Raw genomic sequence first — 25,507 nt, 5'->3', positions numbered from 1 at the left:
CCACCGCAGCGGCGGCGAGCTGGACTGCACTGGACGAACGAGGGCTGCGCTTAGGAACGCTTCTTCCCCGGAACGTCAGCGGTGACGGCGCAGTTGCTGCGTGCAGGGGAACGCTTTGAGCGACGGACCCAGGCAGGGGAACCCTTTGAGGGACGGACCCACGCCTTCCTCCGAGGGTGAGAATGGCGGCGGGAAGCGGCGCGGAGGGAGCTCCGTGTCGGGCGAACGCCGAGGCGCCGGGCGCAGCAGCGGTGACCCCGCAGCTGCAGCGCGACAGGCGGCTGGTGTGCGTGGAGTACCCCGGCGTGGTGCGGAACGTGGACAAGATGCTGCTGACCCTGGGGGGCGAAGAAGGGGTCTCTCGGGTGAGGGGGCAGAATGGGCGGTGGTTAGGGCTCGGATTCGGCTTGGTGGGCGGGGCCGGCGAGACTAGCCCCGCCCCCGGCGGCAAGCCCCGCCCCCGGCTGCTGCAAAGGTCCGCCGGCGGGACTTCAAAACACAGGCTCGCACTAAATCAACTTAAGCTTAACATTATGTTGTTTAAAAAAATATATATTATTATTATTACTAAAAAAATAAAATAAAAAGGGCCCTCCCACCTTTTCGCTCCGGGTCTCTCCAACTGGGGTTCCTGGATGTTGCTGGGCTACAGCCCCCATCACCCCCTGCTGCAATGGCTGGCTGTTGTGGCTGAGGGTGATGGGCATTGTAGTCCAGCAACTTCTGGGCACCCAAGGTTGAGAACCCCCCAGTCTTAGGAACACAGGAAGCTGCCTCCTACTGAGTCAGGCCCTTGGTCTATCTAGCTCATTATTGTCTTCACAGACTGGCAGCGACTTCTCCAAGTTTGCAGGCAGGAGTCTCTCTCAGCCAGATCTTGGAGATGCTGCCAGGGAGGGAACTGGGAACCTTCTGCTCTTCCCAGAGAGGCTCCATCCCCTCAGGGAAATATCAAGTCTCCCATTCAAATGCAAACCAGGGTGGACCCTGCTTAGCTAAGGGGACAAGTCATGCTTGCTACCACCAGACCAGCTCTCCTCTCCTTAGCTGAAGATGACTATATATTGAAGAATTATAGAGAGAGCCTTCAAGGCCCATCTTCTTAGCCTGGCTTCTAGTGATATTTAGGTTTAATGTTAATTTTAATCTGCTTTTAAATGTTTTTTTGCCTAATTTTAATTGGTATGTAGTTTTGATTTTAGTGTCAGCCGCCTTGAGCCACTTTCGGAAAGGCAGTATATAAGTCAAATGCATACATACATGTTTTTTTTAAAAAATGCCCATATGTTTGCTGAGATATTTTCCCTCCAGGCAACAAGTATTGTACAGTACTCAAAAGTTGCTGCTTGGTGGGGTGAAGGGGAAGGGTTGAGGCAGGAGTGGGGGGGGGGGTCGTTGTCTTTCCTCCTGTCTCTCCCACCCCCATTTCTAAAAGGAATCAGGCTGCCTCGAAAGCCTCCTTGCCCTGGGAAGCTCCTCTAAGGGAGAGGCTGTGCTCTGTGTGTGCTTAAAGGGAGTCCTTCTTTTCATCATTTTCATAGCTTGGAAATTAAAACAGCGACTGAGAATTGGTTTTGGAGCAAGGTCCCCCCACGTGAGCCTTCCCTCCTTGCTCCATCACACACACACAGAGCTAGTCATGAGTTAATTGGGTTGGATGCACTTGGGGCTGTGTGGCATTTGGCCTCTTGTTTAGGTATAAATGGTTGCGTATTGGCTGCAATCCTAAGCATGCTTACATCAGAATAAATCATACAGTGCAGTGGGACTTGGCTTTAAAAGAGGCATCGACATTCATGGAGGAGAGGTCTATCAATGGCTACTAGTCTGATGGCTGTAGGCCACCTCCAGCCTCCGAAGCAAGATGCCTCTGAATGCCAGTTGCAGCGGAGCAACAGCAGGAGAGAGGGCATGTTCTCACCCTCTTGCCTGTGGGCTCCCCAGAGGCATCTGATGGGCCACTGTGTGAAACGGATGCTGGACTAGATGGGCCTCCTTGGGCCTGATCCTGCAGGGCTGGTCTTATGCTTCTGGATCAACAGGCATAGGATTGTGCTATCAGTGGCGTACAGTACAAAATAACAATGAAAATCTGTTGAGCAGAATAGCAATACAATACTATGTAAAAGACTGAAAATAAGACACTGAACAAGCTTCTGCCTTGTCATCCTTTCCTCTTGTTCCCATCCTTTTGCTATCTTTCCTTCCCACTCCCGCTGCTAAAGTTTAACTTTAGATAGTAAGAGATCTGCCTCTTTTGCTTACAGTATACAATAGAACAATGGCATATTTATTGTCAGCTTGGATATCTCAGGGGAATTTGCTGCCACAACCTGTGGCAAGAGTCATTAGCTTAGATGGCTTGTAAAAAAAAAAAGGAAGGAGAATTTTATGGAGGATAAATGTATCAACAGAGACAGTGTTCCCTGTAAGAGGAATTCCCAGGTGTTGTTGACTACAACTCACATAATCCCCAGCCAAAGGCCATTGTAGCTTGGTATTCTGAGAGTTCTAGTCAACAACATCTGGGAATCCCTCTTACAGGGAACACTGAACAGGGCAAAGGATAGCTAAATGGAGCCTCCATAGTCAGAGGCAGTATACTCCTGGGTGCTACATGCTGGAGGCAAGCAGTAGTGTAAAACCCTCGTGCCCTATTTTGGGGTTCCAGAGGCATCGGTCTACCTGATGTTTTGAAATGGAAGAAAGGAGGAAAGCTGGTCTTGTGGCAGCAAGCATGAATTGTCCTTTTTGCGTCCTGTCATAGAGATCAGTTGCAGGAGGTGTCAGGTTGGATCTAATGATTATTCCCCCTTTGTTAGATCTATGTGGATCCTAGCAGAAGACTTGAGCTTTACTTCCGCCCCAAGGACCCCTACTGTCACCCGGTGTGTGCCAACCGCTTCCCCACATCTTCCATGCTGCTGAAAGTGAAAAAGAAAACCAGGAGGAAGTGGACGGAAGCGGGAGATCTAGAGGAAGAAGTCAAGTTTGAAGCAGAGATCCTTGGGATTGTTAACACAGTCTATACATTTCAAGGTAAGGATGTCCTGGTTTTTGCGGAGGGGGTGCTGGATGAACATATGAAGCTGCCATGTCCAGAGTCAGACCCTCGGTCCATCTAGTACAGGATTGACTACACAAACTGGCAGCAGCTTCTCCAAGCTTCTCCAGACAGGAGTCTCTTCCAACCCTATCTGGAGATGCTGCCAGGGAGGGATCTTGGAACTGTCTGCATGCAGATGCTCTTCCCAAAGTGGCCGCAACCCCAAGGGAAAAATGGCCCAGTGCTCACACATGTAGTCTCCCATCCAGATGCAAACCAGGATGGACCCAGCTTAGCAAAATGGTCAATTCATGCTTGCTTGCTACCACAAGACCAGCTGTCCTCCCTTCCCAGGTCTTTCCAGCCCCGCTAGCCTGAGATCCTTTCCCTAATAGTTGCCAGCATTTGAACCTGGAACCTTACATGTGGAAAGCATTTGCCTTCTGAATCCAGGCACAGGAGGAACTATCTTGAAATGTTCAGGTTCTGTTTTCTGCCTTTTAAAGCAACGGTTCCCAACCAATGGTCCCTCTAATTTTTTCCATCTCTGGGCGGAATGAGTTTTGTTCTGGGTGGCCATATCAAGGCACTGTGTGCGTACCTGCATTCAGAGTGGGGCCTTCCTGATTCAACCTGAGTGGGATCTAAAATTAACTGAGCGGACATCAAAAAACGTGTGAGCGCACTTTCACACGCCTTAGAGGGAACAGTGGTTAACATCCATGTGAAATATATATTTGGATCTAATGCGTCTCATGGGCATTCTACTCTGATTAGGTTCTGCATCAGAACTTGCGGATGTGAGGCACTTAAATGAATTTTATATGTGACAGTAATGAAAAGATCTCTCTCTCTTTCTCTGTTAAAATTTCATAAGTAGAGCCTAACTGGATCAAAGTAAGTTTCTATCTGGTGCATCATTCTTTCCCCCCGGTGTCTTCGGGTGTCCCACAAGCAGGGCAAGTAACATTGCCTACTGACTTTCCAGAGCATAAAAAACAAACAAACAACCCCAGCTATTTCTCTTTGCTAGGCAGCCTGATGAAGGAAGTGGAGAGGAGGCATGGGCAAAGGGCAGGCTGAGTTGAGATGCATAAGACTCTAAGAAGCAGCTGGCTGATAGTTCCTCCTTTTGGGGTGTGATCCTTTTGGGGTTCCTCCTTTTGGGATGTGTGTGAGGCAGCTGAAATCTGAAGGGAAGGGAGTGAGAAATTGGGGGTCAGGAAAAGGAGGGATAGAAAGGCAAGGGAAGGAGAGATGGAGGTAGACCACCCTCTCATTTGAAGCCCATCTTTCTGGACATTTTTTTAATTATATCTATTCTAAAACGATATACAACAGTTATCTGTGTGATCATTGTTAATTCTAATTGATAATGAAATATGATTATTCTATTATTATGATTATTATATCAGCACAGTCGTCCCTCTCCAACCGTGAGGATTCCGTTCCGGGAAAGCCTTGCAGTTGGCGAATTCACGACAGATGAGCCATTCAAATCAATGGCAAATGGGGGGGGGGGGTTAGGGAAATCACGGTTGCAGAAAGACCAAAAAATACAGTAAAAAATAGGGGGGGAACCTCCCCCCAATCACTAGGAGTGAGTAAGAAGAGTGAAGGGGACCCCCGAAAATGACCCTCAACCCCCAGAAATGACTGCCGAAAATATCAGGAAACCCTCCCCCCCGCCCATTGCCAAAAAATATCACCAAACCCGTGTCGCGACCTGCCACAATTTCCCAGTCGCAGATACTCATAACCGCGATTGGGAAGCCGAGGGGTGGCGAGGGGTGACTGTATACATGTTGTACAATTACATAAATTAAACAAGATGTGTGATATTGGGGATGAGTGCCCTTTACTTTCTAAAACGGCTGGCAAACTTGGCCCTCCAGTTGCTGTTCAACTACAACTCCCATCGTCCCCAGCCGTGTTGTTGAACTTTCATGATGGGAGTTGTAGTTCAGCAGCAGCTGGCGGGCCCAGTTTACCCACCGCTGTTCTAAAACCTTAATAAGTGTTCAGAATTTGGTTTTGCTGTGTTTTCCCTCTTCTTCGTCATCCAGCTTGTGTTCCCATTCAGAAGTTGAAGGGCGTTGCATCATTTTTTGGTAGTGCATGCAACAAATTCTTACAGCTGATAATATATGCAGTATCATCTCTCAGTATTTAATAAGCCTATTCTGACCACATTCCTGTGTGCATTTTCAGCATTTGGTGGGCATCTTTCAATATATTGCAAGAGTGCCAGCATAGTGTAGTGGTTAGAGGGCTGGACTAGGACCGGGGAGACCCGAGTTCAAATCCCCATTCAGCCATGAAACTAGCTGGGTGACTCTGGGCCAGTCACTTCTCTCTCAGCCTAACCTACCTCACAGGGTTGTTGTGAAGAGGAACTTAAGTATGTAGTATGTACTCTGGGCTCCTTGGAGGAAGAAGTGAGATATAAATGTAATAATAATAATAATAATAATAATAATAATAATAATATATTAGTGTGGGGGGAGTCAAGTCAAGTCAAGTTTTATTTACGGTCCTAGACCAAACAATCCATGCATACAAATAGCAGAACAAAACACATACTAACAAAATAACTTGTCTTTTTGGTGTTGAACAAGTTTTCTTCTGCGTTGGCTTCTCTGAGCTGCACAGTAAGAGGAAACTGGGGGTGACTGGGATGGATTCACACACACGGTTGCCTTCTCTTGTCCACAGGGATGTCTGATTTCCAGTATCTGGCGATGCATTCTGGACCGGGGGGCAAGCAAATGTCCATGTATGACAAAGTCCTGATGCTCAAGCCGGAGAAAGAGGAATTCTTCATGAACGAATTGCCGCTGTACATTCCTCCGCCCATCTTCTCACGCTTGGACACTCCTGTGGATTATTACTACCGGCCAGAAACTCAACATAGGTCAGTGCCTTCTGCGTGCTGGAAGCCAGCTGTGTTCTTTGCAAAGTGTTTCTGATCAGCAGCTGTGTCTAGCTCTTTTGTATCAGACCAATGGCAGCTTCCTATGCGCCGATGGTTTTGAACATGTGGCACGCTTCCCTCATCCTTGCAGATGCTTCCGCGGCAGCCGTCAAATCCCGGAATTTGGGCAGCTGCTAGCAACGGGCCGAAATGCCACGATGTCCCTGAGCTGGCATTGCCCGTTAAACTTTGTTTGCTTTTCGCCTGAGAACAGGTTGCACCTGGGAACACCACCCACACAGGCAGCTTCGGTTTCTCTCACGGCTGTCCTTCGTTCACTTAAAAAACGGAAAAGGGGTGTGTGTGGGGTGGGGGGCGGCAAGGAAAAAAGCGTGAAGGTGGAACTGGAACGGATTTGCTAACTTTCGATGCTTTTCTAGAATGATAGGACTGGAGTTGGAGGGGGCCTTGTGGTCTTATCTACTGCCAACCTGTGGCCCTCCAGTTCTTGCTGAACTACACCTCCCATCACCCCCAGCTACAACTTATTGTGCCTGGGGATGATGGGAGTTGTAGTTTGGAAACATCGGGAGGACCACAAGTTGGGAACCCCTGATCTAGTCTAATCCCCTGTTCAGTGCAAGAAACCCAGACATAGAGTATCTCCCTGCCCCGCACAAATGGCTGTCCAGCCTCTGCTTGAAAACCTGCAGAGAGGAAGAGCCCGCCATCCCTTGGGGAACTGGCTGTACTGTACTGTTAAGCTGTACTGTTAGGCTACTGTTGTCTCCTAATATTCGACCAAAATCTGCCCTCCTGTGATGTAAGCCCATAGGAAGCTGCCATATACCGAGTCGGACCCTTGGTCCATCTAGCTCAGTATTGTCCTCACAGACTGGCAGCGGCTTCTCCAGGGTTGCAGACAGGGATCCAAAGGGATGGTCTTTGCCAAGAGGCCTAGAGATTTAATTGGCATATAGAAGGTCATTGTCTAGAGCACGGATACTCAGCGTTGGGTCCCCACATGTTCTTGGACTTCAACTCCCATAATCCCCAGCCCCAGTGGTCTTTGGTTGGGGATTGTGGGAGTTGAAGTCCAATAACATCTGGGGAGAATCCCTGGTCTAGAGCAGGTCAATAGTTTTAAATATTTGGGTGTGGTTTTTCATGCCACTGGGTCATGGAAGGCCCACGTGGACTGCGTTGCCCAACAGGCACAAAGGAGCGCATCAGCGACATTAAGATTCTTTTGCTCCAAAGGTGGAGAGGTTATCCCTGCTGTGTTGAACCATTTGCTGCTAAATCACTGGCCCAACTCTTATGGGGCGCACAATTGGGCCCCTACCCTAATTATAGGCCATTGGAGATTATCCATTCTCAGTTAATTAGAGTCGTATTCAGGGCCCCTCGATGTATCTCCAACACAGCGTTGAGGCTGGAAACGGGCCTATAGAGGCTGGAAACAAAAGCATGGATTTCAGTCCTTAATTATTGGCTCAAGGTCCATTTCTCCCTTCTGGGGCTCATCCCTCTTAAGCTGGCCGATAGGTTTCAATCCACCTGGACATGAGCACTACTGGGCAAATTGTCATCACTTGGCTTTTCTACCAAATATTTGTTGTCATTAGATTACAATCAAGCCAAGGAGAGCCCCAAACAGAGGATCTTGGACACGGAACACCAGAATGGTTTAAGCTCCATCAGAGGGTGCCTTGGTGACTTTAATTGGGAAGCTGCTAGCTACCTACTATCACTTTCCCTACCAAACCATCACGGGGTGTTTCTCGGAGCGAGATATGAGGCTTTGTCATCAGCAGTTCTCTCTGGAAGGTTTCTGAAAATTCCTTTGGCCAGTTGGATTTGCCCTTGTGGCTCCAGTGAGGTTGAATCTGCCCACCATGTCCTGCTGTTCCGTTCTTTTCATAATGATAGTCGGCACAGTTTTATTTCTCCCCTGGTATCACAGCTTCCCTGCTGAACTGCTGACTTTTATGCCACACTCCTCCTTGCAGATAAGAAACCTTTTATCACCTCCCGTGTTGCCAAACTTTGTGCGGCTGCTGTTACGTTCCGTCAACAGCTAACTTCTAGCCCTACGTTCTAGATGCCGCTACAAGAGGCTTCCGTGTTGGTGTACTTTGTATGATTGAATTCTTATCAGAATGTAGTATTTGTTTGTATGCACATTGGATCAATGATCACAATAAAGCTATTAATGCATTCAAGGTGGCAGGCAGAAGTCTCTCTCTGCCCTATCTTGGAGATGCTGCCAGGGAGGGCACTTGGAACCCAGATGCTCTTCCCAGAGCAGCTCCATCCACTGAGGGGAATCTCTTACAGTGCTCACAAATCTAGTCCCCCATTCATATGCAAACCAGGGGGGACCCTGATTAGCAAGTCATGCTGGCTACCACAAGACCCGCTCTCCTCCCCATTAGGTCTAGTTCTTCTCTCCGGGGCCACAAAGGACAAGTCTTTACTCTCTCCGATGTGAAACAGCCCTTCAGGTATGTTAAGAATGCTATAATGTCTCCACAGTCTTTTCCTCTTGAAAATAAACATACGCCGTTCCTTCAGCTTTCCCCGTAGAGGTTGCTTTCCAGATCCCTGCCCATCTTCATTGTGTTCTCCTAAACCCATTTCAGTTTGTCTATATCAGGCCTGCTCAACGTAGGCCCCCGCCAGCTGTTTTTGGTAATGTAGGCTTTACGAAGCTTACATAGAGTAAAACAAAATTTGGCCGCATTATCAGACATCTCAGGTTTAAAATTGGACAGCAGATACTCGAAGTAAAAATGTTCTTCAAGTGTGGCCTACAGAGCTGAGCACAGTACTCCCAGGTCTGACTAGTGACAAATATTATTGGCTGACTAATAATAAAATTAAGGTGGAATCATTACTTCTCATGACTTGAAAACTGTTCATGGAGACTAAAATTACATTTTTAAATTTAAATTTAGAATTTTTAAATTCTAAAATGACTGCCCCCCCCCGCCCGCTTTCCGCAGCTTTATCACTCTGCTGACTCCTATTCAGTTTGTCATTGACTCGGATCCCAATATTATTATTCATATGTATCTGGCCAAGCCAGATATCCACCATCATGTTTGTTTGCCTGCAGGAATAACGTTGCATTTACATAGGAAGCTGCCGTATACTGAGTCAGACCATTGGTCTATCTAGCTCAGTATTGTCTTCACAGACTGGCAGCGGCTTCTCCAAGGCTGCAGGCAGGAGTCTCTCTCAGCCCTATCTTAGAGATGCTGCCAGGGAGGGAACTTGGAACCTAGATGCTCTTCCCAGAGCGGCTCCATCCCCTAAAGGGAATATCTTACAGTGCTCACATGTGATTTCCAATTCAAATGCAACCAGGATGGACCCTGCTTAGCTTGGGGGACAAGTCATGCTTGCTACCACAAGACCAGCTCTCCTCTCCCTTTCTGTGTTGAATTCCATTCTGTTAGTTTCAGCCCAGTTTTCCATTCTGCCAAGGTCGGTTTGAATTTGAGCATCTATTCGCAGGTGTTGGGTACCCCTTAATAGCCTTTGTGTTGTCTTACAAATCTCTTGCAGAACAAACAAGAATAAAGGATAGTGCTTCCTGAATAAATTGGGTGTGTGCTTAATAAATAACTCCCAGGGCTCCATAATCTTATTATCCAGCTCACATGCTTTCCTATATATAAGTTGTATATAGTACATGCTTTTCTTATAGAACTTGTCAGTTAAATTATTCAAACTCTTGGCCAGATCTTTTCCAAGCAGCCATTAGCTAAGGCGAGGTGTCCCTCTTCCAAGAGGCTACCCCGTGAAATCCTGGCTGCACAGAAAATCTAAAATGGCAGCTTTCTGTTAAGATCCTCAAGAAATATCGACCAACCAATTTGCTTTGCTTGGTGGACCATAGACCAGCAGACTAAAGAAATATGGTTAACACATTTATTGTACTAGTGATGGAGTTGAACCTTTGAATGCATCCTTAGAAGTAAAGAAACCTTTATTCACCTGCAGCCGCGCTATTTGTTCCTCATCTGAGAATTACGGGCTTGAAGCTGACGTGTCCTCAGTGATGTGTCTCGTGGCAAGGAATTCCTTGCCACGAGATGTCCTGATGGCCGCTAGCTTGGACGCCTTTAAAAGGGCTTTGACAAATTCCTGGAGGACAGTTCTATCGACGACTAGTAGTCTGGTGGCTGTGGGACACCTCTAGGCATGATGCCTCTGAATCCCAGTTGCAGGGGAGCAACAGCAAGAGAGAGGGCATGTTCTCACCCTCTTGCCTGTGTGCTCCCCGGAGGCATCTGGTGGGCCACTGTGTGGAACAGGATTGCGGACTAGATAGGCTTACTTGGGCCTGATCCAGCAGGGCTGTGTGAGTGAGTGAGAGTGTGTGTGTGTGTGTGTTTATACATATGTTTGTGTGTGTTTGTTATTGTTGTTAAATTTATATACCGCCTTTCATTAAAAACAATCCCAAGGTGGTTTACAAAAGTTAAAAAAAACATATAGTGTGTGTGTGTACACACACACACACACATGCATATAGATACACAAGCACAGTCAAAATCTCTGTGGGGTACCTGAGCTGAAGGCTTGCGTCCGAAGAGGTGCAGTTGTTACACGGAGCGGATGGGGAGCCCTGGCCTGAAGGTCCCTTGCAGCCTCCAACTGATGGGTCTGTGTTTGCCCTCTCCTTCTTCTTCTTCTTCCTCTCGTCCGTTGCTCCTTAGGGAAGGCTATCACAACCCCATCCTGTCTAGCGAGAACCTGATCGGCCTCAGCCGGGCCCGCCGGCCCCACAACGCCGTCTTTGTCAACTTCGAGGACGAGGAGATCCCCACGAAGCCCCTGGATGCCGCCGAGCAGACCTGGAAAAGGGTCTGCAGCAACGTGGTGGACCACAAGGCGGAGGAAGAGCTGAGGAAGGTAGGCCTGCCTGGAAGGGCTGCTTAGCGGCTCCCCTGAAGGCGGATTGTGTGAAGGAGGCACCCGCGGGTGGAGGCGCGTGCGTCAGGCAGGTATGCCAGGACTGCAAGTCCCATCAAGTCAAAAGCAGGGCGTGAAGGTGGCAGGTTCAGCCTTGCTGCCCCCTTTTTTTTTTGCGTCTGGTGTTCAGAGATAGACTCCCTCTGAATCTGGAGGTTCCATTCTGAGCTCCCCTGACTAGGAAAACGCAAGGAAAGCCTGGCTGGATCAGACCCAGGCTCAGTCTAGCTCAGCACTCGGTCCTCGCTGCTTGAGGCCTGACTCGGTAGAAAGCCACTTCCTGTGCTCCATGTGGTGCTTAAGGTGTTTGGGAGGCAGGTTTGGTGGGATAGCTGGTCTTGTGGGAGCAAGCAAGCATGAAGTGTCCCCTTTGCTAAGCAGGGTCTGCCCTGGTTTGCATTTGGATGGGAGACCTAATGTGTGAGCACTGGAAGATATTCCGCTTAGGGGATGGGGGGTTCAAAGTTCCCTCCCTGGCAGCATCTCCAAGAGAGGGTTGAGAGAGACTCCTGCCTGCCACCTTGGAGAAGCCGCTGCCAGTCTGTGAAGACAATACTGAGCTAGATAGACCAAGAGTCTGACTCACTAGGAGGCAGCTCCCTATATAGCGTCTGTTTTGATCTTTCTTTCCCCCACTCTCTTTCCTGTTTCTGTAGCTGTTCGAGCTTCGTCCTGTCTGGTCTCGCAATGCCGTGAAGGCAAATATCAGCATCCATCCTGACAAACTCAAGTTTCTTCTGCCGTACTTAGCTTATTATATGGTGAGTCAGTTATGCTTTGACACTGACGTGTGGGGTGTGTGGGTCCCTTTTGTGCACTTACTGATGCTCTGCTGTGATCTGAAAATGGAGAAAGATGATAGAGTGGCGATGATATATTCATATACTCCCCTACGCCAGACAAGATTTGAGACCTCTTTTAATGCGTAGATAAAACAAATAAAAACCAAGATCTTACCAATGTGAGCAAATGCATTTCAGTGTTAAAACATCATTGTCTGTCAATCAGTCAATCAATCTTTATTGATACGGTCACAGACCAGCAAGACTGTATAAGTCAAAGAAAGAGAACAAGTAGGCAAGCAAAATAGAATTATAACTATACCTATACTATTCAGAGTAAAATTCATACCCTTTTCACTACTGAGCCTGCTACGCGGATTCCTGCATTTGTTGCTTGGTTTTACTCGCAATCAAACAAAACTTAGCGACGTTTCGGGATATTTAGTCTTTCTGTTCGGATAGCAAGAAATTAATATAAAATGAATCCATATGGCCTGGAAAGTTAGTTAAAAGCGGAGAGATGTAATGAGAACGAAAATCCCTGTAAAACTCCCAATCGTCAGTGCTCTCTCTCAAAACAGCTGGGGACTCTTAAGATTAAATACAGCCACTGAGACTAAATAACCAATCCAAGGACAGGAGAAAGGAGGGAAGGGGAGATGAGACTCATCTAGAACAAATTTTAATCCTTTTTTAATAGACCAATACATTTCATTGCTGCTTTCGTTTCTTGCCTAACGTTAATAGTTGGCTGAAGCTGTTCAATATACGTGGCCTCTTTTCCTTCAACAGCCAAAACAAGCCTCTTTGTTGGTACAACTTTGTGTTTTTCTTTCATATGCATTGCCCAGCGAATGAAATCTGCACATTAAAAGAGGCGGGTATGTTGCAGAGTGCGTGGGTGAGTGCTTCATGCGCTGTAACTTGTGTGCCCCTGTAGCTGACCGGTCCCTGGAGAAGCTTGTGGGTCCGCTTTGGTTATGACCCCAGAAAACACCCGGACGCCAAGATCTACCAAGTCCTGGACTTCAGAATCCGCTGTGGAATGAAATATGGTAAAACGGGACAGCCTCTCTTCCCCTTGCAATGTAGCAAATGTGTGCATTCAGTGGCTGCAGTGGTTTGCGGGCTGCCCACATTCAGGGAGCCCTTTCCCCATTGATTGGTCTCCTAGAGAGCTGCGTGCCTGCAGCAGAACCCCGGGTGGGATTCCAGATGGTTCTGGGGCAGGCTCCAGTTTGCACAGTTAGTCTGGGGTCCTGGCCAGCTCGATGTTTTCCAGTGCGATCCCAGTCTGTGGCGTAGAACTCAGTTTCCCAACCTGTGGTCCTCCAGAGACAATGCTGGACTACAAATCCCATTACCCCAACTCCAGTTTATTGTGGCTGGGGATGATGGGAGTTGTAGTTCAGCGACTGTAGTTCAGAGGAGAGCTGGTCTTGTGGTAGCAAGCATGACTTGTCCCCTTAGCTAAGCAGGGTCTGCCCTGGTTGCCTGTGAATGGGAGACTAGAAGTGTAAGCACTGGAAGAGATTCCCCTTAGGGGAATGGATCCGCTCTGGGAAGAGCATCGAGGTTCCCAGTTCCCTCCCTGGCAGCATCTCCAAGACAGGGTTGAGGGAGACTCCTGCCTGCCACCTTGGAGAAGCTGCTACCAGTCTGTGAAGACAATAGTGAGCTAGATAGACCAATGGTCTGACTCAGTAAATGGCAGCTTTCTGTGTTCTGTATGTATGTTCCCTAACCATGCACAAATTGTGGGGTGCTGGCTCTCTTGGCGTCTGTCTTTAGAAGGCTCTGTTGGGATGTGATTTGGCTGATACTGGGGGCGGTTAAGGCACTAGTGCATGAAGAGCATGAAGAAGCCCGTTTCTTTTCCCCAGTGCTTTGAGCACTTGGGATTCCCCAGAATACAGTCTGGAAACCGCTGGGATGATTTCTCCCTCTTCTCTTTTACAAAGGTGCTCTCTCTCCTCTAGGGTACACCCCGAACGATATGCCCGTAAAAGCGAAACGCAGCACTTACAACTACAGCCTGCCCATCACCATGAAAAAGCCAGGTAGGCTGTGTGGGCGAGAGGTCAAGGGAGGGGCTGAGTTGCTTGCCTTGTCTTGTGTGGGTGGGTGGAAAAGGTCGTGGAGGCAAGTGTGGCGTTCGTGAGCAGGTTTCTTGTGGTGCTTTCTGATCCCAGGTCAAGGCGTGACCAAACTCGCCTCCTCCCCAGGAAGAGAGTTGGTCTTGTGGTCATAGACATGAATGGTCCCCTTAGCTAAGCAGGGTCCACCCTGGTTGCATTTGAATGGGAGACTCCATGTGTGAGCTCTAGAAGATCTTCCCCTCGGGATGGGGATGGTCTGGGAAGAGCATCTGCCTGCTTGCATGCAGAAGGTCCCAAGTTCCCTCCCTGGCATCTCCGGATAGGGCTGGGAGAGACTCCTGGCTGCAACCTTAAGAACCTAAGAACAGCCCTGCTGGATCAGGCTCAAGGAGGCCCATCTGGTCCAGCATCCTGTTTCACACAGTGGCCCACCAGATACCGCTGAGAAGCCCACAGGCAAGAGGGTGAGAACATGCCCTCTCTCTTGCTGTTGCTCCCCTGCAACTGAGATTGAGAGGCATCGTGCCTCTGAGGCTGATGGTGGCCCACAGCCACCAGACTAGTAGCCATTAATAGGCCTGTCCATCATGAGTTTGTCTAAGCCCCTTTTAAAGCTGTCCAAGCTGGTGGCCATCACCACATCCCATGGCAAAGAATCCCATAGATTAATTTTGGCACTGTGTGACAAAGTACTTCCTCTTGTCCGTCCTAAATTCCCCGACCTTCAGTTTTATGGGGTGACCCCTGGTTCTAGTGTGGTGAGAGAGGGAGAAAAATTATCTCTGAGCACCCTCTCCACTCCATGCATGATTTTATACACCTCCATCATGTCTCCCCGCAGTCGTCTTTTTCCTAAACTAAAAAGCCCCAGGTGCTGTCGCCGTGCCTCATCAGGAAGGTGCTCCAGGCCCCTGATCGTCTTGGTTGCCCTCTTCTGCACCATTCCCAGTTCTACAATATCCTTCTCAAGGTGACCAAAGCTGTACGCAGTACTCCAGGTGTGGCTGCACCATAGATCTGTATAAGGGCATAATAATATTAGCATTTTTATTTTCAGTCCCCTTCCTAATGATCCCTAGTATGGAATTGGCCTTTTTCACAGCTGCCGCGCAGTGAGTCGACACTTTTAATGAGCTGTCCACCACGACCGCAAGATCTCTCTCCTGGTTACTGTCTGATCTACGATTGTAATAAAGTTTATCTATCTATCTATCTCTCCTGGTCCGTCACCGACAACTCAGATCCCATCAGCGTATATGTGAAGTTGGGGGTTTTTGTGCCCTGATATGCATCACTTTACACTTGATTACACTGAACCGCATTTGCCATTTTGTTACCCACTCACCCAGTTTGGAGAGATCCTTTTGGAGGACCTTGCAGTTTCTTTTGGATTTCACTACCCTAAATAGTTTAGTGTCACCTGCAAGTTTGGCCACTTCGCTGGTCACCCCAACGTCTAGATCATTTATGAACAAGTTAAAGAGCACTGGTCACAGTACCGATCCCTGGGGGACCCCACTTCCTACCCACCTCCATTGTGAAAACTGTCCATTGATACCTACTCTCGGTTTCCTGTCCTTCAACCAGTTACCGATCCACACATGAACCTGTCCCCTTATTCCTTGGAGAAGCTGCTGCCAGTCTGGGTAGACAATACTGAGCTAGATGGACTAAGGGTCTGACTCAGTATGTGGCAGCTTCCTCTGTTCCAAGATAAACCATTTCATGGTCCTTTGGGAAGTGGCTTGCTTTAACTCTCAAGAGTGCTTTTGCCAGCTCCTGTGGTGTGCAGGCAGTGCATAAGGGAACAAAACTGCCGTGTAACTTGGCCGTCTCCTCCTTCCTTTTCCAGCAAGTCATGCTGTTGGGATCCAGGACCTCAAGCAAGGGCTCAGCATGCCAGGGACCCCCAGTGCAAGAAAGTCTGCATTCAGCAAGTACAAACTTAAGGTATTGGCTTCCTCCAGTCTCTCTTCCGGGCGTAGTAGGAAGGAGGTCTGACTCTAGACTGTGGAGAGCCCTTCTCCGTAGGGAAAGCACGCAAGGCATGCTTTCTGAAACGGTGCCGAGGCTATGGAGGGTTCTGTTTCTCTTAAAGGAGCCTCACTTGAGCTCGGCCAAATGGAGCACTGCATGCTGGGAACGGTCACCTTTGCACACTTCCAAAGTATTTGGCTTCAGTGTTCCCTCTAAGGCACTCCCATGTTTTTTGATGTCCGCTCAGTCAATTTTAGATCCCGCCCAGGTTGAATCAGGAAGGTCCCACTCCGAATGCACATGGTGTGCACACACTGCCCTGATACTTGCTACAGAGCCAGCGTGGTGTAGTGGTTAGAGTGCTGGACTGGGACCAGGGAGACCCGAGTTCAAATCCCCATTCAGCCAGGATACTTGCTGGGTGACTCTGGGCCAGTCACTTCTCTCTCCGCCTAGCCTACTTCACAGGGCTGTTGTGAAAGAGAAACTTAAGTATGTAGTACACCACTCTGGGCTCTTTGGAGGAAGAGTGGGATATAAATGTAATAATAATAATAATACTGCCACCCAGAAAACAACTCATTCTGCACACAGATGAGAATGACAGAGAACACTGTTTGGCTTCAGTGCGAAGTTTCACCCAGGCCTAATGCATGAGGAGAGCTGGTCTTGTGGTCACAAGCATGACTGGTCCCCTTTGCAAAGCAGGGTGTGTCCTGGTTGCATCTGAATGGGAGACTACATGTGTGAGCACTGGAAGATCTTCCCCTCAGGGGATGGAGCCGCTCTGAGAAGAGCAGAAGGTCCCAAGTTCCCTCCCTGGCGGCATCTCCAAGAGAGGGCTGAGAGAGAGAGATTCCTGCCTGCAACCTTGGAGAAGCTGCTGCCAGTCTGTGAAGACAATACTGAGCTAGATGGATGAATGTTGGGACTTGGTATAAGGCGACTTTCTGTGTTCCTATAATGAATATAGATGTTATCTTTTGGTGGGTGGGTGGGGGGACAGTGTGAGATTAAAGTCCTGCCCGGCATGTTTATGGCAGAGACTTTTTTCAAGGGCAGCAATCAGCAGAGAGGTTACCAGTGCGAGAGGGATTTGGGGAAGGGATGGGTTTAGATAGGGACATCGGAAGCTGCCAAATATCAAGTCAGACCCTTGCTCCATCGCACTCAGTATTGTCTTCACAGACTGGCAGCAGCTTCTCCAAGGTTGCAGGCAGGAATCTCTCTCTGCCCTATTTGGGAGATGCTGCCAGGGAGGGAACTTGGGACCTTCAGCATGCAAGCATTGAGATGTTGTAAACCGCCCAGAGATGTAAGTTTTGGGCGGTATAAAAATATGTCAAATAAATAAATAAATAAATAAATTAATAAAGTTCTTCCCAGAACGACCCCATCCCCTCAGGGGAATCTCTTACAGACAATGCTCACACGTAGTCTCCCATTCAAATGCAAACCAGGGCAGACCCTGCTTAGCAGAGGGGACAATTCGCGCTTGCTTCCACAAGACCAGCTCTCCTCTGATAGCCAAGGAGGGCTCTGCTCTGCGCAGGGGCACGGACTGGAAGGGCCCCCAAATTCCCTCCCCACTCCTTAACGTTTTGACTCCTAGCCTAGATCCCGGAAGGGTTCTGGGGTAGAAGAAAAAGTCTTGGCCGCAGGGGAACGAAGACCTTCCCCGGTAATGAAGCCACCAGCATACAACGCAGGCTTGTGGAGATGTCTCCGCCTTCCGCGTAATTCCATTTCTCTCTCTTTTCTTGTTAGGATTCGATTTATATCTTCCGAGAAGGGTCCCTGCCTCCCTATCGACAGATGTTCTATCAGCTCTGTGATCTGAATGTGGAATGGTATTTGTGCTGATCTGAGTCCTCTCCTTGTTACTGTCTGCCTGAAAGCTCATATATTAGCAGAAGACCTCTTCCCCTTAGAAGACCTCTTCCCCTACTGTGTACCTCTTCCTCTTCCTCGACTGTGTTAACACAGTCTTCTCTGGTGTGAGCTTAGGACCATGGTCAAACTGGACTGTATTAATTACATACTTAACCAGTAGAACCAGTGGGTTCTTAAACGGGTTCCCAGATGTTGTTGACTACAACTCCCAGGATCCCCAAGCCAAAGCCATTGCAGCTGGGGATTCTGGGAGTTGTAGTCAACAGCATCTGGGAATCCCTGCTAGAGGGAACACTGGTCCCAGATAGCGTTGGACCACTTCTCCCATCGTCCCCTCAATGGCCAAAGGCAGCCAGTCCTTGTGCCGCTGGGGCTGAGGATGATGGGAGTTGTAGTCCAACCCCTGGGGACCCAGTTTTGAGGACCCTGGCAGTAGAAGGTTGCAATACGGCCATACCATTTGAAAACAATAATGGGGTTGCCTCTTTGTTGACTGGGTGAACGAACGCCGCGCCCCCTTCCCAAGTGATATTCCCGTCTGCACGGCACACCGCAGGTGCGGGTCTCTCAGTCTCCTTACGTTTTTTCAACCAGCAGCTGTTTCTCTCAGTCCATCTGAAAGCAGGACCCGCTTGGGATGTCCCGACACTAATCCACTGCCAGACGTGCACGCAAACAGTCCCAAGTGCACTCCCTGGCAGCATCTCCAGGCAGGCTGGGGCAAGACTCCTGCCTGAAACCTTGGAGAGCCGCTGCCGGTCAGTGTTGACTTGTGAGCGAGGCGCATAGGAACATGGGAAGCTGCCATATACTGAGTCAGACCCTTGGTCCACCTAGCTCAGTATTGCCTTCACAGACTGGCAGCGGCTTCTCCAAGGTTGCAGGCAGGAGTCTCTCTCGGCCCTATCTTGGAGATACTGCCAGGGCGGGAACTTGGAGCCTAGATGCTCTTCCCAGAGCGGCTCCATCCCCTGAGGGGGAATATCTTACAGTGCTGCTCACACTTCTAGTCTCCCATTCATATGCAACCAGGGTGGACCCTGCTTAGCGAAGGGGACAAGTCAGGCTTGCGACCCCCAGACCAGCTCTCCTCGAGGTGGGCCAGGGGTCTGACTCAGCAAAAGGCAGCCTGCTGTGTTTCTCTTCCTTTGGGTATGGGCCGGAGCCAACCTGAGCCTGCCTTCCTTTCCAGCTTGCAGACGATCGTCCACCGGAACGACGGCACGGAGGCCCTGTGCACGGAGCGGGATGGCTGGTGCCTCCCCAAGACCAGCGATGACCTGAGGGATACCATGTCGCTGATGATCAAGCAGATCATCCGCTCCAAGAGGCCTGGTGAGGGCGGTTCCCTGAGCAAAGGGGGCGGAGCTCCGGTCTTGGGTAGCCAGCCAGCCCCTTTCCCCCTTTTTCAGCCCGGGTTTTCTCTCTGCCTCGCATGCATTTTCTGAGCTGCCCCTTTCTCATTGGAATGCCCTCTTGGCAAGCTCCCCAGTCCATCGAATCATAGACGTGAAGGGACCTTAAAGGTCTTCTAGTCCACCCACCCCCGGCTTAGTGTGGGAGTGAGCACTAATGGTTGGAGCAGAGGTGGGCAGGTTTAGCCCTCCAGCTTCCCAGTTAAGGGTCTCCCCGTCTCTGAATGTTTTAAAGAAAGTCCTGGAGACATACCTGCTCGGCCAGGCTTTTAGTTTGTGGTTTCCGAGCTTCGGCTTTTAGAGTTTTATTTGTATCCTTACGTGGTTGATTGTCATTGTTTTTATTTTTGATGTAACCGCCCTGAGCCATTTTTGGAAGCGTGGTGTAGTGGCTAGAGTGCTGGACTAGGATCAGGGAGACCCGAGTTCAAATCCCCATCCGGCCATGATGCTTGCTGGATGACTCTGGGCCAGTCACTTCTCTCTCAGCCTAGCCTACTTCACAGGGTTGTTGTGGAAGAGAAACTTAAGTATGTAGTACATCGATCTGGGCTCCTTGGAGGAAGAGTGGGATATGAAATGTAAAAATAAAATAAAAAATAAATACAAAGCAAAGCAAATAATAAGTAAATAAATAATCTTCAAGCTAGGGCTGAGGGAGACTCATAGAACATAGGAAGCTGCCTTATACTGAGCCAGGCCTTTGATCTATCAAGCTCAGGATTGTCTACCCAGACTGGCAGCGGCTTCTCCAAGGCTGCAGGCAGGAGTCTCTCTCAGCCCTATCTTGGAGATGCTGCCACGGAGGGAACCTTCTGCATGCAAGCAGACGGGTGCTCTACCACGGATCTCTGGCCCCATCCCCTGAGGGGAATATCTTCCAGTGCTCATGCATGTAGTCTCCCATTCAAATGCAAATCAGGGCAGACCCTGTTTAGCAATGGGGACCATTCTTGCTTGCAACCACAAGACCAGTTCTCCTCCCCAGGACTCCTGCTACAGCCTTGGAGAAACCGCTGCCGGTCTGTGTAGTCAGTACTGAGCTAGATGGACCAAGAGTCTGAGTCAGTAGAAAGCAGATTCTGGTGTTCCTCCTTCCAAAGGTCCATAAGGATGCAGGGGAATTCAATGCATACTATGGCCTTTGGGAAGGAACCAGGGCTTTTCAGTAGGCATTCCCTGTCGTTCATTTTAGCACATTCCCTATAGCTTCTGCTTTTTTGCATGCAGAAGGTTCCCAGTTCCCTCCCGGGCAGCATCTCCAAGAAAGGGTTGAGAGAGATTCCTGCCTGCAACCTTGGAGAAGCCGCTGCCAGTCTGTGAAGACAATCCTGAGCTAGATGGACCCAGGGTCTAGATCAGGGATTCTCAATGTTGAGTCTCCAGATGTTCTTGGACTTCAACTCCCATAATCCCCCACCCCAGTGGCCTTTGGTTAGGGATTATGGGAGCTGAAGTCCAACAACATCTGGAGACCCAAGGTTGAGAACTCCTGGTCTAGATGGACCAGTTGGCTTCTTTCTGTGTTGCAAGGCGGCATTCAGTGTCCAGGTAGAAAAGGCGCTTGTGCCCTCCCAGATTTTTTTTCATCCTTTCCCCTTGCTTACTTCAGCCCTGTTCACAAGCACGTCGAATGTGGAAGAGGGCAAAGAACAGCTGGCTTTTGAGTCGGGAGAGGAGGAGGAAGAGGAGGAATTCAAGCCGTCGGATGGGAGTGAAAACGAGATGGAAACGGAGATTCTGGACTACGTGTGATGCCAGAGACCTGGCCCTGTGGATGTGTTCCTGGCTAGGACCCTTTCTTCCCTCATTTCTGCGAGGAAATGTGGATACCGGCACGCAGACAGAGCTTTATACAGAGCCCTCTCTCTCTTTTCTCTTTGCAAACCTCACTCCTGATATCTTTCTGGTGGTATTTTGGTCAACGTGGCACAAGGCCCCGAGCCCAACTGCCCCGGAGGAATGCTTGTTTCTTACTCCTTACGTTCTTTCGGCAACTGCAGCATCCCGATGTGTGGGTGCTTCCCTCGGGATGGGGCCGCTCTGGGAGGAACACCGGCCTGCTTTCAGGCAGAAGGTTCCCAGTTCCCTCCTTGGCGGCATCTCCAGGATAGGGCTGAGAGAGACCTCTCCCACTCAGCCTGCCATTGGGTCTCCCACACAGAACGTCCTGTGGGTTTTTGCTGTGTGCAGATCGAGCACGTTGGAGCCCAGCGTTGACTAACGCAGACACCCTCTTGGACAGCTCCTGCAGAAGTCACACCGGTGTCAGTTCTCTGGATTGTTGGAAACTGGCAAACGAAGGGAACGTAGCTCTCCAGCTGTGCAAGCAAGGTGAACCTGATGGTGGCTGGGGTCTGTTGGACACGAGCAGTCTGGGCTCTGCTTTAAAGTACTTTGAAAAGTACTGTCGTATCACGTCAGAATCGGACTGTGATCTCCCTCAAACCTGTTGTCGTTGTCCTGCAATAGAACTGTTGTTTTATTCCTTGTAAGTGCCCCACACCCCTGCCCCGTTGAAGGTGCCAGTACCCACGGAGGCTCGTTTATCTGAGCACACGGGACAGGGCCTTTTCAGTGGTTGCCCCCAGGCTGGGGAACTCGCTCACAGAGATCCACGTGCCTTGGGGAGGAATCCAGAGACCGCCCTTTTTTAAACAGGTGTTTGGCCAATGAGTGGGCTGCTATCTGGGTTTTTGTTGTTGTTGTTGTTGTTTAGCATTTTCTTTTTATTGAGGTTTCCTTACTGTTTTTATCTCATTGTTAGCTGCCCTGGGGTCTTCAGCTTGAAGGGTGGTATAAACAAATAAATAAGGTATAGATAGATGCACAGACCTTTGTTCTTGACATGTTTGGGGTGGTCTTTGATGGGCCAGGTGTTTCCAGCAAGCAACTTGTGAGTTGCCAAAGAGGTTGTTCTCATGGCCAGCCCTACCAAATCAGGGCAGCACTAGCCCAGATAGAGCTGGTTGTGAGAACCGCAGGGATTGGTCCCAATCCCCCTCAACTGGGGTAGCCTGGTAGCTCCTCAACCGGGGTAGCCCAATCCCCCTCAACCGGGGTAACCTGGTAGCTCCTCAACCAGGGTAGCCCAATCCCCCTCAACCAGGGTAGCCTGGTAGCTCCTCAACCGGGTAGCCTGGATTTTGCACGTGGGCCAAAAGTGAGGTGGGGTGGGAGGAGTACGCCCCCTCTACCCCACCGCCTCGTCCTGTGGTTGCTGGCGGCATTACAACCATAGAAGTTAGGGGGAAGAGCGACCCAGCTTCAGGAATTTCCATAATGTATCATGCTGCTTGCATGGTGCATTATGGGATATCTGGAGGCTGGGCTTCCTTCTCCCAACCTCTGGATTGGTGCATCATGCACTGCAGCGTCGATCATGTAGGCACATGAGCAGCGTTGCCTGGAGCTGCAGTGATCATGTGGGGGGAAGGAAGGTAGGTAGGATCCTGCCTTTTCCCCGGCCCAAGTGGTCATGTGAACGACCTTCAAGGGTTTATAATGAAGCCTGATTATAGTGAATGAAAATAAAAATTGAATGATGAATGAAAGCTGATGGTTGCTCTTCTGCTCCTTACTGATGCCCGAGAACCTGTTGGTTTTTGAGTCCACTTCTGTGTGGAAGCAAACTCAAAGCGAGGGGCATAAGGCTTCTTTGCCCTCAACTGGAGGCAGAGTGGAGTGAGGCAACTGGTCCCCGTCTGTGTTAGTTGCAATGAAGGTCCTCCAGAAATCAAACGGAAAGGAAGCCTTTGTGGAAGTTTGAGTTCTTTATTGCTTAAGACCAAAGTGATCACAACATGAAATGAAAAGCATGTTTGCAAAATTGTACCCAAAAGAAGCACAATGTAAGAGGAAGGTTAAAAATGGGCCTAGTTTGAAATAAGAATCTCAATATAAAATGTGAGTTAAAAATTGGGGAATCCGGATATGAAAGAAAGCAAAAAATGAATGAAAATTTCTGATGGGAGAGTCTGATTCTGGAGTATCCAAATCCATTAGAACATAACCAGTTCTACAATTAAAATACCTACTAAACTTCTCTTCTAACACTTATATCTCAGGCATAAACTCCTTAGTGTTAATTGGAAGAGCTGAGTTAATTATTCTACAATCCTTCAAGCATGAAGTCAAAGAACAAGATCAGACAGTGCTAGTATTGATAGATGCCACTTTTGCTTAAATTCCGCCCCCCCCCAAGGGGGTCTTTGCTAATTCCTGCAGAAAAATAGCGACTTGTATTGATATTTCTAGAGCTTTGTCAAAGAGAAAATAATCTTTCTTGACGGTCTGATCAAGTAACACAGCTTTTTCTCAGGTCATCCAGATGTTTTTCTCTCTTATCCTCTGTCAAGATGCTATGAAATAGGTAGCGAGGGAGTTGTTTGAGGACATTGTGTGTTTGTGTGCGTGTTTAGTGTTGTAGGAAGAAAGGACATGTATGTTTCCGCAGACACTGACCATAAGGAAATGCCACCTGGACTGGGTGATATTTGGAGTTGTCTTCCCTTTTGGAAGAGCAAAGGAGGTTATTGCAGTATTATTATTGCTATACGTTGGCTTGATGTGTTTGGGTGATGTGTTCTGGTCCCCTTGAAAGGTACTTCTGTTTTGTAGACCCTGTAATCAGCGCTGCATGGGACTCACAGAAGCTTCCAAATTACTGGAAGGGTCAAACAAACGGAATGAACAAATGAATAAATAAATAGTTTACCTCCTGGAGAAGGTGAATTTTAAACAATGCATGCTTTGTGATGATGTCTCAGGTTCCCACCCCATAAATAGCTGTTTGGGGAGGCAAAGGGTTAAAGGAGGCGAGCTGATCTTGTGGTAGCAAGCACGAATTGTCCCCTTTGCTGAGCATGGTCTGCCCTGGTTTGCATTTGAACAGGAGACTCCATGTGTGAGAACTGGAAGATCTTCCCCTTAGAGGATGGAGCCACTCTGGGAAGAGCAGAAGGTTCCAAGTTCCCTCCCTGGCAGCATCTCCAAGATAGGGCTGGGAGAGAGACTCCTGCCTGCAACCTTGGAGAAGCCGCTGCCAGTCTGGGTAGACGGTACAGAGCTAGATAGACCAGTGGTCTGACTCAGTATATGGCAGCTTCCTATCTTAAAATTCCCTTCACCTCACACTGTGGTCTGGATCTGGCTCATCTGCAGGGGCTATTTAGAGAAGGGGGGGGGGAGGAGACACTCAGTTAAAAAGCATGTGTTGCTGTGCCAGACCAAGAATCTTGGCGTGTTTCTAGACCATGCGACTAGAAGGGAGTAGGAATGTGCAAAAAATTAGACCGAATTGGATTTGAATGGATTTGACTCGAAACTGCTTGCACAGAATGGGATTCGTTAAAATCAATTTGCATTTGCCTGAACTCTAATCAAATTTGCTTGTGTTGGATGTGAATTTGATTCTGATTTGCCCGAATTCGATTCCAACAAATCCCATTCTGTGCAAGCAGTTTCAAATCTATTCGGATTGGATGTGAATTCATATCTATACGAATCCATTTGGTCGAAGTCTTTGCTCATCCCTAGAAGGGAGTCCGAGTAGACAATTTCTGCTGAAATCTCACAAGGCAGAAGGGTAGCAGAAGAAGGACCCTCGGGGTCTTTGGGGTCTCCTATAGTTCCTTGACCCTCCTTGCAACTAAATTATTCAGAATAAATTGTGCAAAGCGAAAGATTCTTCAAATATTTTTCAGCTGTGCCATTCATACAAGATGCAACGTAAAACGTTACCTTGCAGGATAATTCGTCTTTATTTTTAATACACACAGGTTTGACCTTAATGTCCTTCAGTACCTCTTCTTGCCAAGGAAGGCCTTGTGGGGAGGGACCAGGCACCTCCCAAGAATTCCAGTTCAAGAAGAATTGTGCGTCTTAAAATCCCTAAAGGCGAGGGGGGAAACCCCGCTCTTGCCCAAGCCCCCACAAATTTGATGCTGCAACTGAGGGATTTGAAAAACATCTGCACTGCTGTACAGCAGGGGGTCTCCAGACGTTGGACTACAACTCCCATTCTCCACAACGGCGTGGCTGTGGACGATGGGCATTGTAGTCCAACATCGTCTGGGCTGTACCGTCCTGGGACATTAGAAATACTTGTCTAAAGTATTAGGCGGTCCGGGTGTCTTAAGGTGAAATGATAACATTCCAGCCTTGTGTTTTCGTTTTGCCTCTCGAGAGAGGGACTTTTTTATTTATAGCAAGGGAGCATGAGAGAGGACCAGCTGCTTGGATGGGAGGGGTTGGAAAACAGCCGGCATCAAAGAAAGTTGCTTCCTCCCCTGCTGCCCCCCAATTTATCTTGGATGTTTCCATAAAACGACGTGGCACCCACGAAGGCACCTCTGTGATAACCTCTGGCCCGAGCGGGTGCTGATAATCTGACT

General features: G+C 48.9%; 1 protein-coding gene across 8 annotated transcripts in view; it reads left to right on the top strand.

The window, feature by feature from the left end:
* The first annotated feature begins 157 nt into the window (after positions 1–157).
* GTF3C5 (general transcription factor IIIC subunit 5) overlaps positions 158–25,507 on the top strand; it is a 43,648-nt gene continuing 18,298 nt past the window's right edge. The window contains exons 1-13 of one of the 8 annotated variants that reach the window (XR_008312828.1): positions 158–365; positions 2,823–3,039; positions 5,762–5,960; positions 8,399–8,467; positions 10,691–10,886; positions 11,603–11,707; positions 12,669–12,783; positions 13,708–13,788; positions 15,680–15,777; positions 17,572–17,654; positions 18,890–19,032; positions 20,725–21,446; positions 23,733–23,841. Coding sequence is in view for 2 of the 8 variants with exons in the window: in XM_053282570.1 (XP_053138545.1) it covers positions 183–365; positions 2,823–3,039; positions 5,762–5,960; positions 8,399–8,467; positions 10,691–10,886; positions 11,603–11,707; positions 12,669–12,783; positions 13,708–13,788; positions 15,680–15,777; positions 17,572–17,654; positions 18,890–19,032; positions 20,725–20,867 (1,632 nt within the window). In the remaining 6 variants the exon portion in view is untranslated. Of the gene's footprint in view, positions 366–2,822; positions 3,040–5,761; positions 5,961–8,398; positions 8,468–10,690; positions 10,887–11,602; positions 11,708–12,668; positions 12,784–13,707; positions 13,789–15,679; positions 15,778–17,571; positions 17,655–18,889; positions 19,033–20,724; positions 23,859–25,507 lie in introns of those variants that run through there. The other 7 variants (XR_008312827.1, XR_008312826.1, XM_053282570.1 and 4 more) reach the window with 7 other exon arrangements.

The sequence above is a fragment of the Hemicordylus capensis genome, chromosome 17 (genome assembly GCF_027244095.1).
Source record: "Hemicordylus capensis ecotype Gifberg chromosome 17, rHemCap1.1.pri, whole genome shotgun sequence".
NCBI classification, from domain to species: Eukaryota; Metazoa; Chordata; class Lepidosauria; order Squamata; family Cordylidae; genus Hemicordylus; species Hemicordylus capensis.
This window is presented reverse-complemented; position numbering and strand designations above follow the sequence as displayed.